The sequence below is a fragment of the Scomber japonicus genome, chromosome 3 (genome assembly GCF_027409825.1).
Source record: "Scomber japonicus isolate fScoJap1 chromosome 3, fScoJap1.pri, whole genome shotgun sequence".
NCBI lineage: Eukaryota > Metazoa > Chordata > Actinopteri > Scombriformes > Scombridae > Scomber > Scomber japonicus.
In genome coordinates this window covers 22675267-22688455 of record NC_070580.1, presented here as the reverse complement: position 1 = coordinate 22688455, position 13189 = coordinate 22675267, and the positions used below count along the sequence as shown (strand labels likewise).

General features: G+C 42.3%; 1 protein-coding gene across 4 annotated transcripts in view; it reads right to left on the bottom strand.

Annotated features, from left to right (window-relative positions):
- Nucleotides 1-8838: 8838 nt before the first annotated feature.
- pax7a (paired box 7a) overlaps nucleotides 8839-13189 on the bottom strand; it is a 44351-nt gene continuing 40000 nt past the window's right edge. For all 4 annotated transcript variants that reach the window (XM_053316434.1, XM_053316436.1, XM_053316438.1 and 1 more), the window contains exons 8-9: nucleotides 10168-10417; nucleotides 8839-8954 (exon numbers count right to left, since the gene is read on the bottom strand). In XM_053316434.1, coding sequence (XP_053172409.1) covers nucleotides 8839-8954; nucleotides 10168-10417 — 366 coding nt within the window. The remainder of the gene's footprint in view (nucleotides 8955-10167; nucleotides 10418-13189) is intronic.

Below are 13189 nucleotides of genomic sequence, written 5' to 3'. Positions count from 1 at the left end.
TGGCGCTGCAGAATAGATTTTCCATTCTAGTGTGTCACATTAGATTTTCGGAGGTGCTCAGTGGCAGGTACATGTCATTAGTAACACTTTAGCACAGTAATGAACCTTTTTATTTATCCAGTGCTTCTCTCATGAATGAATAAGGAGCTGCTCCCCAACTGTGCCCAGCCGTGAGGAGCAGACAGAGGAGGCAGAGAGAGAGAGAGAGAGAGAGAGAGAGAGACAGACAGAGAGAGAGAGAGAGAGGGAGAGAGAGAGAGAGAGAGAGAGAGAGAGAGAGAGAGAGAAAGAGAGAGAGAGAGAGCCTAGAGCACTGCAGAGTCGAAAGGAGAGCGTGGAGCCCTGGGGAATGCTGAGGAGGGTTAAATGATCATTATTGTGACACTCACATGCACACACACAGTAACACACACATGCGCCTACATATGCATCAGTGAACAAAAGAGCATGCGCATGTGCACACAAGCACACACACACACACACACATGCACGCTCCCCACCTCCGCTCCCTGGGGTCCTGATCTGACACTCTATTTACACACACATTTACACAGTCTACTCCCTCCTTTATAAAGCTGACAGGTACTTAAGCGGTACATTACTCTGAGGAGCTCAAGCCTCACGGCGGTGTAACCAAACTGTCCATTCACTGCTAGCCTTGTCTCAGTGTTCATTCAATAATGGCCGCAGAGAAATGCACCAGTAGCAGGCGGTTGTAACTGGGTAGGCCAGCCATGAGTCTGACACTAAGCATCAGGAGACTTTTAAGATCGTCCAGGCTGATTGGTGGAAAAGACAAATCTGTCAGGGTCCACTAGCTAGTGGAGAGCGTGATACAGAGAGTCTCTGTGTTTCAGTCACATTGGGGTTCAGTTCTCTCTAATAGTAGACCTGCTTGATGTGTATGTGCCTGGATTTGTTTTCATATTGCCTGTGTTGCAACAGAAATCAGTAGTGCAAGTAGATTTATCAGAAATTAAACATCACAGAAAACCAATTAGTGCATAATTGTCTTACAGTACCAATCAAAAGTTTGGACACCTTCCCATCTTATTAAAAATTAGAAAGTCTGTTCAAACTTTTGATTGGTACTTTAGGTCAGTGATTTTAACTATTGCTATACAGGTGGCAAAACCCCAATCTTAACACCTCCTCCTTGGCTCATCTCAGATCCCAGCCTGGTGCAGTGAAGCGGTTAGAGTGGCAATGGCTAGTGTGGTCAGGGCCCCATGTCACCCCCAGCATCCTCAGTGTTCATTTCCCTTTCATCTTGAGTGTGAAATCGCTGCCGGTGCAGCACTGACCTCAGCATTAAGAGGTCAACTATTGAAATCTGATGTGCGCCTTTCTGGCTGAGGGACTTCAACAGATGGAGGGAAAGAGTGGGAAGGTAAAAAAAATGGAAGGGGAAAGGAGGCACTTAAAAATAATCATCTCAACAAGTCGTCTATCATGTATTACTGACAATCAAAACGTAACTTTGCTCAAAATATTTGGAATAATCTCTTAGCAAGGTAAAATAATTTAACTACTTTCCAATTTTTGGGCCAAGAATTGTTTTGTGGACAACAGAGAGAGCTTCTTTATTGTGCTTTGTTTTAAGTTTATTTGTATTTGTAAAATTTGGAGGGGCTTTTCAGATGGAAATCAACATTTTATGATGAAACATGAGAATAGAAGATGTCAAGATCAGTGTTAAGCTTTCAAAAACATTGCTCTCTTATTTTTATTAGACTCAAGTAAACATAAAGGAAAGAAGTGACACTGTGACCATGCATTTTAATATTATAATGAAGATTTCAGTCAGTGTATTCAGTATTGTATTCACTATTTTCCTGCTCATGTTAATGAAGTAGCTTGTAATAGTTAATTTTACAAGCCCATTAATTAGCTAGAAACATTATGTTTCATTTTTCTCTGTTTCCTCACAGTTAAGGACACTAATATCTAAGTAGAGAAACTCTAACCCAAAACTTTTCCGCTTTTGGCAGCTTTCTACCAAATATATTCCAGAACTTCCTGTCTCCATGTGTTTCAAACATAAAGTTCTGCATTTAAAGTCAATTCGACACCTCATCTCAGTATGAATCCCCTCCGAAAGCATGTGTGATATGAAGCGTCAGAGAAGTTTGAGGTCTTGTCTCATATTTCCCATCGGCTACACTTTCATCCTTCTCTCTGCAGCAGACCACCCCCAGCAACCCTGCCCAAATAAGGTGTTCTGCCTTCAATACTCTCCTCTCTGAAGAATCTGAAGAGTTCAGAATCTGCCGAAACTTTGGATCTCAAACACAAACATCTTTTATTCAAAGGGTGTCTGTAATCACAAATAAATAGCATTTCTGGCGATGAGCACAAGGCACAAGAGAGAGAGGAGCCTATCTCAGGAGCAGATAACTAGTAGATATGATTCCTTAGATAAGAAGCAGTAATTTGGCTTTTAGAGATAGCTCCGGGGGCCGCTGTGCTGAGCTGCGCTGATTTACTGTGTGTATGGGAGGTTGTTTTTTTCCCATATTTTTATCTCTCCTGTTGAAGAGCTTTTCATCTCTGATGATTTTCTCTCTTTTTTATGTATTTTCCCCAGAAGGTGAGATCACAAACCCACAGAAGGCAGAGTGGCATGTTTTAAAGCGATGGACAAAATACAAATATTTGAAAATGTATTTCATGGTAATTATGTCAGGTTTCATGGCCTTGGCACAGTACTGAGGCACAGCCTGGATGCCTTAATTTGTATAGAAATTGTAATCATTTGTTCATTTCAAGGTGAAAATTGCATTTTTTAATTTAAATTGTATCCTGCGTGATAGGCTATTATCTAGAAAAATTGTCTCTGTGTATGGCGGTCTATGCCCTGCCGTCACGCCTGTTTAGAGCACTTCTCCTGAGAAAGGGCTTATATATGAATCTCCTGACTGAATGCACCCAGCTTGTTCTTCACTTAGGGCCGCCACTGCACTCATTTCCATTTTTGTTATTAATATTAATTAGTTTGAGAGCACAGCTCAGATTTTAAATGTAAATCAAGCTTGGCTTCACAGTGATTTTTATCTTGCTCTGATTTCTTAGATTTACAACTTTACTTTGACTTTTTTCTCCTTTTGTTTTTGTTTTTTTCAAACTACTTTAAGGGAGGTGTCAAATTATGTGTGTGTATATACAGTATGTATTTGTTTTATTTCAAGCCAAGATTGAGCTTATGACATATTAGTTAGCTGATCAAATGAAACACAGGTGAAAGATTTTATAATTGGGATACAGCTTCTGGTAAATTATATGAGTTTAAGCTACGACAATACCTTATTTGAGCTCTTGCTTTTTACTTATACATGACAGATTATCTATCTATAATACCTGAGAGGGGTAACCGTGAAATTCAAAATACCTAAAATGTTCTGAAAATAAGATTTTCTCCCTATGCAAAACACACAGTTGGGAAGGAGATATATGCATACCAAGCTGTGTGTCTGTGTCAGTGGGCTCCTGGAGGTGACGAGCGCAAAGCTGAGGCTCAGGTACACGGCGTATGCTGGCATAATTACAGGATTTGGAGGATTATTATACTGTAAGTGCTTTCATGGCGACAGCTGGGAGCTTTTTACTCCCTGTGACACATAATCTCGAAGAATAAAACCAAGACCCCCAGAGCATCTCTTAATCATTTCTTAGCATACCTGCACACGGCTCTGAACTCTCTTTCTAAAGACAGATTTGTAAAATTAGAATATAATTATCATATCTGGTATAAATCGTCCTAAAGTCATGTTTTTCAAACACAAACACATTTTCTTTAAAATAGAGACATTTTTGGCCTGTTTTTGCTTCTGAAAAGAGAGGGCCCTTCTTTTTTTTTCTTCATGGCTTTCCTGACTCTTCAGCAGCAGGTTATTTATCACAGCATGGCCAGGTTCAGGAGCCTGGTCCTAAATTAGATCTGAATCACAGCCTCTATTCCATGGCTCATTCTGAAAGTGAGTATGACCAGGCTAGGTCTATGACTTCCCTATCACTACTTCCTGAGCGATAGGGCCTCCTGGTCTCTACAGCGAGGCTCAGGAGTTTTCATTTCCATCCCTGTGATCTAAACAAACCCATTACCGCCAGCCATTTATGCACAGGGGCAGTACGCAAGCCCTGGGCCTGAGGACACAGCCCACAGCTAAGCTACCGTGGCACAGAGCCACCTTCAATGGTCGCATGTCCATATAGAGAGGGGAGAGGAGGAACGAAGAGCTCGGGCCTCTGCACTTTATCTAAACCACTCCAGAAAGGCGAGTGGAATCGGCTCTTGTGGGCTCTGTTTATCCTCTGCTCCTGTAGTCAATCAATTAGGGGATCAAAGGAGGAGATGAGGGAAGTGTCACAAAGCTCTCCCACACACCACTGCCTGAGCTGCCACCTCGTCCAGTCTGAGTGACAGCAGACCAGAGAGACAAAACTCTTGGGCCGGCACCTCAGTAGACAAGCTGGAGCAAAAGGGACAACCATAGCACATGCCAAGGTCTAATCTGGACAACCAGAACACAAACTTTTAGAGGAATATATGAGGGTTGACACAAGCAGGCAAAGAGCCACCTAACAGTGCATATTAAATATGTCAAGAGGATGCACAGAAATCCTCAAATTGAATGAACTGATACTGAAAATTCCCTTTGGGGCTAGCACCCTGATAGGGGAATTGTTACTGTGCATGCCACATGACATCCCTGGTTTGATTCCAGCCAGTGACCTTTGTTGCATGTCATATCCATCTCTCCCTCCCCTACCTGCCCACCAGCAAAAAAAATATCTTAAAAACGAAAAATTGGCTATATTTCTGCCTCATTGACGTTCTTTTCCAGAACCAAGAAGGCCCCTGTTAAAAAAAAGTGTTTTGTAATTAGACACTGAAGATAATTTTCATTTGCATCAAATCTAACTGAGCCTTGATGATATAATGTGGTGATAACACTACAGTTTGTAGCTGATTTGAATCTGTAAATCTAAAGGGAATACTAAATATTTTTGCATCTATTTATACTCGCTGAGCTGTTCAACTCAGACAAACTATGAAATATGAATGATAGCTACCTCATGATAACACCATCTAAATAGAAGTTATTCAGATCAGTACTTACTTTATTTAGCATCAAATGTATCACATAATACAATTTGATGTTAATGATGTTAATACTTGTGATTAGTGATGCCTTCAATTAGTTTCATATAATTGCAAATGAACAGTAAAGTATTGGCATTATTTTGTGGTATATAAAATGTAAATACGTCTCTCACACAGCAACTTGGCATGATTTGCTGTCTTTACTAATTTACACCAGATTATGTGACAATTTATAGCTACAAAGACTGCAGACATATCAAACATGTTTGAAATGAGTTGAAAATCAGTCTTTACCACTGGAACATACTTAAGACATGTTTGACATACCTCCAGCAGTGCTAACGGTAAACACTGAATGAATCCAACTGTTTTGACGTGTAACATAAAGCACAGTGGTGTGCTTCCACAGTTCCCCTGTATTCACACCATGCCGCAGAGATTTGCAGACATCATTCCCCGGCTAGCAGCGGAGTGAAGAGTGCTGCTGGTCAACGGGCAGAAAGAATGACTTCCAGCTGCAACCAGACACACTCTGAGTCTGTCTCTCTGAGTGTAGGACATCTGAGCTCTCATCACTCCCTAATCACATCACCAGCACTGGAACAGTCACTGGTGGCCCGCTGACTCCACACATGGAGGACACACACATGCATGCATACATACATATATACACAGGCTATGTACATATGATTATGTGTGCATACATACAATATGTGCACACATCTGGCTGCAAGCAGCCTTTATTTTCATTTATTAATCTGCAGATAGTTTTGTGATTAATCAATATATTTTTAGTCTGTTAAATGTTAAAAAATATATTTTTTAAATGGCTACAGTTTCTCAGAACTCAAGTTGATGTCTTTAGTGTGTGTGTTTTAAATTGTTTAAATTGTTTTGTTTTAAATTCATAGTGATACACAATAGTGCAATTAGCAAATTCTCACATTTGAGAAGAGGAACCAGAGGAATTCTGGCATTCTTGCTTCATGATATAACTTAAGAGATCAATACATTCACAGGTGAATGTGTAAAAAAAGAAACAATTCAAACAACAAAAAAAGAGACAAATGGCAGAATCAGTTTTGTATCTTTAATTGATAACAGTTACGCCAGTGTTACAGTAAACACACCAACAGGCTGAAGGTAGTAAATACCAATACAAGTTTCCCACTACTCTAATACTTCATACAGCAGAATAAATTATACCATGATAATATACACACATGCGGAACAGAAGAAGGAGTAAAGCAAAGCACAGATGTCAGAAAGCAACTAAACAGGTTAAGGTTCAAACAGACGGGAGGGAGGGGGGGGGTTAGGGAGTTGTATGCTTTAAATATCCAAATGTTTATTGACGCAAGTGTTAGAAATGGGTTTGATACACTAAAGACGATTCTAAAATTCTTCCTTTTTAAAATATACACGAGTGAGGCTTCTAAGCGGAGCAGTTGTAACTGCTGCGATTCAGTGCGGAGTCAGCATTTTACTTTGAGCAAGACTTTTCCTCCTGAAGTCTTATTGGTCCACAAATCAAATGTGACTCGATTCAGTTTTCCCAGAGCAGAGAGGCTGTCTTCACTAGCCTTGTTGTCATGCTGCACCGTTGACATCAAAAAGTCCAGGTCCACGGTCCAGGCATGGTCTGGTCTGCGCTAATAATCAGTCTGTAAGATCAGGTGGTCAAAAACACCCTCAAAATGCTCTGACGCATGAAGTTTCATCCTGCCACCTTCCAAATATACAGCGGTCCTGTGGTCCAGGGAGTCTATCTGTGTCAGCTTTCATTTTCCATTGAGCTCAGTTTGATCCTCTTTTATACAATTTTCATTATTTGAACAATTTCAATGGAATCAACATTTTTTTTCTAATTTATACAAATTTTCCATTTGTACCTGGGCCTAAAACAGAAACAAAACTTTTGGTCAAAACAAGTAAACCAATTAAATACAATTTAAAACAAAACCAACAGAAAACAAGCCAGTTAAGGAAACTCAAATCAAACATTTACTTCCACAGATCCCTTGCTTACCTACCACTCAACATAGTTTTGTTTTAGTATAAAACATACTCTTTATAAACAAACAATACACAATCTGCTCCGGCTACTGTACAGGTTTCAGTTTTAAAGGCGACTGAGGACCAGATCCTGTTTTAAAGTTAACAATTCTGTGTACATCATTACACTGATGCTAGTGGGGGAAAAAACACATTTTGAGGGAACCGCTGGTCCTGGATCATGTCAGAAGTCAACTATGAGCACTACACAAATGTCTCAGATCCACTATTCTTTAATTTTTTCTTCTTTTTTGTACATTTGAGTGAGTACGTCAAAGCGGAGGATTATAAGGGGCTCCAGTCAGAACCGGGGGGGGGGGGGGCAAATCAGCGGTGTTACCTGTGCCCTTTCACAACTGACTGGATTAAATGATTTTCCAGAGTGCATGTGAATGGCACAGCTTGTGTACTTTTTAATCTCGTAACAGAAAGCGTTGGAATGCTTATATATTTGTAGATGGAGCCTTTGGAATGTTTCGAAGGAATGCTTATTTAGTCTGAAAGTGGAAACCAACTGAAGGTGCATTTACAAAATGTGCTAATGACTCTATAAAAACAGAAATACTGGCTAGTGAGGGGAAGGGTCACTGTGAATTAGCTTTGACATTATATTTGTGTGATTTAATCTGCTTTACACTGTTTAAATTACACAGGATTTCCTGGCAGATGGGATTTGGGAAGGGTTGAAGGGGGTGGGGGGAGATTGAGTTAGCCCTCCTTGGCAAGGTCCATATTTCTAAACAAAATACATTAATTTCTCCAATCCTGTTTTTACAAACAATGCCCCCTCCCCATGGACCGCGGCTAAGGATGGGATGGAGGTTAGAAGGGGAAAGCTATTGGCCGCCAAAACGCTGCTTTAATTCCCTGCAGAATCCCTCCAGCCAGACTTCCCACAGAGTGGCCAAGTTCTTTAGGAATGTCAAGATGAATATGAAAGTGGGAAGGTCAAATCGCTCACGAACATTAGAGCTCAGAGAACAGGCAGAGGAACAGCAGCTTGGAAAACAATCATCCTCTCTCTGTGTGTGACTGTGCCAACACGCAAACATGCATACGCAACAGACACTCACTCCCAAATCATGTCAGTCATCCACTGTGTTTTACAAACCAACATCTAACAGAGAAAAAAGAGATACGAATGGAATCAAAGAACAACATAAATCACATTAACCATAATCATATAACAGCAACAATAATCTTAACAATATCAAAAAGGAACAAGAATAAGAGTCGCTCAAATGATATTGGCTTTGTTAACTACTATGAACAGCAAGGTCAAAGTACATGTTGTTGATGGCTCTAAATGTGTGCCGGACTGCAGCCATGACAAAGAGCGGCATCCTCGGCTCATCTGGGGTCCTGTCTGGCCCTCTGAAAACAAAACAGTGTTTGGGGCAGGGGTAGGAGGACAAGGAGCAGGCAGCAACACCCAGAGATTGAGAAGAGAGGGTACATAACCGCCTGGTGGTTGACAGAGGCGTGAAAAGTTTAGTTCCATTCCCCGAAAGAACCTTGTCACACCCACAAGCGTCAGTTTCTCTGGTGCACAGAGAGCGCTGATGTCATGGCCGGGCTACTGAGGGAGCAGCAGAGAGGCGAGCTGGAGTCCAGACTTGATGGAGCATGGAGGAGGGTGGCAAAGGGCAAGGAGAGGTGCAGGGTGTGTCCCCAGGGCTTTAGTAGGCCTGTCCCGTCTCCACCTGCAGCAGTCCTAGCACGGCTGAGTGGTCTCCAAGTTTCATCCTCCTCTGGGTGGACAAGCTTACGTTCTTAGCCAGGTAGTCTACAGCAGCTACACAGGAACACATAGGAAGAAAAAAAATGTTAGTCTACACACAGACAGGTGGTAGATTCCTGAGACATATGTCCTATTCACTTTCATTTCATTCCTCTGATTAAGGCTGAAATAAGTTGTGGCAGAAGTGAGTGAGTCAAATGAAAAACAATTCACAGAGAGAGAGAGAAAGATAAAAACCCCTCCCCTGTTCCTTGTCTGAGGTTGGCATGCTGCTGGCACGGAGCATGTGCATCCTGGTAAAGTCTCCATGCTGTCACTCAGACGGGTCCCTGTGTGTGTTCTATGTGCCAGTCTTCATTACACTTGGCATCTCTGATTTCATGCTCTCCATACTCCACATGGCCGATCATTTTCATCCTCAGACAGCAGCTCTCTCCTCTCTCCTCCATTCATTACCCATCTACTGTGCTCAATCACCATCTTAATTAACCTCACATCAGCTCACATCCGCACTGCCATCAGTTTCTAGTTGCTGACAAAACACTGGTGAGCACACGCAAAACGTGACAGATAGGCACGCATACTCTCACCAGCGCACGCTCACATGCGTTGGCACACCACAACAAAAACACATCTAAAAAATTTTAAAAAACCTAGCAGATGCACAATACATCAGTTCATCACAAGATCCTGCAAATAAATACAAACAAATGTCGTCTAGCTGGCGCTGGCTGGCTTCTTAGGGAAGTGTGCTTCATTTTACCTCTCATGAATGGCTGTGACAGCATCAGTCAATTATGCTAATCTAATAAAGCAACTCTTTCCTGCCCTGAGGGTGTGTGTATGTGTGTGTGATGGAGACTGAAGAAAGAGGGAGAGAAAGAGAGGTGGGCAAGAGGACACTGTGGCCCCTGAGGGTGTGCCGCTCTTTGAAGTGGCCCTCTCCTCTTTCCCATCCAAGTGGAGTGGGGTGTGACTAAGGCAGCTCTCTTGAAGGATGGTGGTGGTGTTGGTGGGGTGAAGGGGGTCTTTATCAAGAGCACGTGTCTGCCTCCACCAACTAGGGTGCAAAGGTCAGGAGGCTCTCTCAACTGGGAGTTGGGCATCATTTCATAGGCTTTTTAAATTTGGATATTATATATATATAAATGGAGGATATTAACAAATGATGTGCATTTGTTTCTACAAATAAAACGGAAAAAAAACTTGATTATGCAACATTCGAGCTAAACACACACAGACAAACATGAACACAGGGTTTACTTACTCTGACCATACTGGCTGTACTGGTAGCCTGCAGTGACGGGGTCCACGCTGTAGCTGGTGGCGCTGTAGGTGGGGGGGCAGTATGACTGGGAGGAAGCCAGGCTGTCCACACCCTTGATGGTGTCAGAGCGCTGGCTGCAGCTGGCTGAGATGGGGTTGGAGCTCTCCAGGCTGCTGTGCAGGGGGGAAATGGAAAAGTCGTGCTGGGGCTGGGAGGGTACGGCGCTGGGGTTACTCAGGATACTCATCACCTGGGGGGAAGGGGGAACGGAGGATGTTAGAAATTTGGAAAATTGAGGATCAAAGCATTGACAGAGTTGAGGGAAACTACTTTTTTCCTGCAAATATAGTGCCATCCTAGCACTTCACGGTAAAGATACCAATAGAAATATACCATTTCAACTTTGAAATAGGGAATGGGAAAAACTTCCACTTTTTTTTAAAGAGCAGGGGTAAGGATACAAGGAGGGTGATGAGGTTAAAAAAAGGAGAAAGGGAACAAGAGAGACTGTTTCCATTAACTGGCACTGCCAGTAAGTATTCTGCTGTGGGACAGAAGGGTCCCAGGGTGATAATAGACCCACCATCCGTGCCAGACAGCCCCTGTCCCGGAGCCTAAGGCCTGAGCCCGAGCCTACAGCACAACAAGCACCAAGGGAGTCCCTAATCCCTCGCCCCTAGCCTACCCATCTCATGAATAGTAATGGAGTTGGAACTGGTAAATGATCCCCTCAGATCCCCACACAAAGTAGGCTCCACAAACCTTACTGAGAGGCCCGCTGATACTGCAGGTTGGGGCTCGCTTGAATATTACAGTGTGTATATTATTCATAGTGTATAAAAGCTTTCAATTCAATATTTTAGATTAATGTAATAGCATGTGACACTCGTCAGAAGAAGGTCTCAAAATATGTTAAAATTGAAGAGATTACCTCTAGTGTTACTACAGTCTGAAGCACAGCAGCCCAGAATACTGTGAAGAATTTTGTTTTCTTATGCTGTGAGTTTCTTTAAGTGAAAAAGGAAAGCGGAGTGTGTGTGTGTGTGTGTGTGAGTGTGTGTGTGTGTGTGTGTGGGAGGGGGGGTGGTAAAAAGGGAATTGTCCCACACATGCTTCCCTCCTATAGCAGGGAAGCCTTCCTTTCAACATCGGGTTCATGTTGAGTTTCGCTATGCTGCAGTGGCCTTTGGCCCCTTGGCTGCTAAACCAATTAGCCCATCATGGAGGTGGTTACCCAGGGGTGATACACACGCAGACATACAGTATGTTTGCATACATGCACACACGAACACACACTCATGCGTGCACACACTCACACACACACACACACACACACACTACAACCATAGAGGTAAAGCAGGGGCAAGCTCAATAGTCCACAAATGATGCACTAACAATACTCAGACAGGACTATCCCACAGAGGGAAAATTAACTATATTCTGCAAATTAATCATATCTCTAGAAAAGGCCTCCCAGGAAATATGAAGCACTCGAAGCACATCAGAAACATAAAGGCTGGTTAGTCATTTCCACATGTTAATTCTATCAGTATGGAAACCCCCACCGTCCCATCCACATCTGCACACAAAGCATGTGACATCTATCCATAAGAGGGAGATTCATGGCTCTCTTCATGCTGGACACATGTGATGCTCCCTCCCATATGGAGCTGAACTGCGCATTCTGAAGAGAATGAGAGAAGAACGTACTGATAGTTTGCGATGGCTGAAGTGGAGAGCTTGTTAAGTGTCCTGAGAGAGACAGCTGGAGGGCATGAGTCCATTTTAGTCATTGCTTAATTGAAGCTTGATTACATCGCTTCCTTATGAAATAGAATAGCCAACAATTTGCCCGATTATTATTCATGCTTATAAAAGTTCTTCAAAAGAAAATGACTTCTTATCATAGACATTGTTGCAGCTGTGCTATTTTAGCAAATTAGGATGGGTCCGCCACTTCAGAGTCTGACAAGTGTTGTCATCTGTGAGGATGTAGCTATCCTTCAGTTGTCCATCCCACAAGAGGATTTTGTCTTAATGATTGAATCTTTGTTGGAAGGGGGAAGGTAAATTATTCTGTCAGGATCTCATTAACTTTGAATCAGTAATATTTTGTTTACTATATTAAAAAAAAAATCTGTTTCACCAAACTGTGATGAAAGTGCTCCGGTTGTCAGACCAGACAAAGCTCGAGTCACTTTAGACTCTCAGCACAAGTCCTTGCAAGTTCTTCCACCCACATTTACAGTATGTTTTATGTTATCCATATAGGCCATTTTCCATTGCAGGGCTTTGCTACTTTTCTGTCCCCATAAAGTTATTTCAACCCACATTCAGGTGTTAAATGGCATTCAGTCACACAAGCTTGTAAAAACCAGTTGTAGCTGGAAATCTCAACATATTTCTGTTACTTAATATTTAAAACAAAACTTTATAGTGAATTCTGGCAGCGTTGATTGAAACTCCTAGCCAGTGAATTTCCTCTGAGAGAGCAATGGAAAGCTTTTTGATGCAGCATTTGATGAGGTTTCACTTAAAGAGCTCCAGTACAGCAGGAGGATACTCAAATGTGAAATGATGCATCTCAGACTTGTGGAGTGTGAATTGCTTAAAATGTTAGAGCTGAGAAAAAAAACACATTATTTTTCCTAACATTCACTTTACACCCTCACAGAGAAGACTTCCATCCCTCCCTCCCTCTCTCTCTCTCTCTCCCTCTCCCCCCACTTCCCTCCTTTTCCTTGCATACAGCGTCCTTAGCAGCTCAGAGTTCGTTTGTTGTTTGACGTTGTGTGAGTGCTGGTTTGGGAGATAATATGAGCCAGGACCTAGTTTAAAGGACAATGCTCCAGGGCGTTCCCTGCCTCCCTCACCCCCCACACCCACACATCCTCACCCCCTACACCCACCCATCCTCACCCTCTCCCTCTCCTTTTTCCGCTCCCTCTCTACAGATAGATTACTTACTTACTTACTAATAATAATAAAAAAGTAATTAATTCTCTCAACTTCTGAGCCCTCC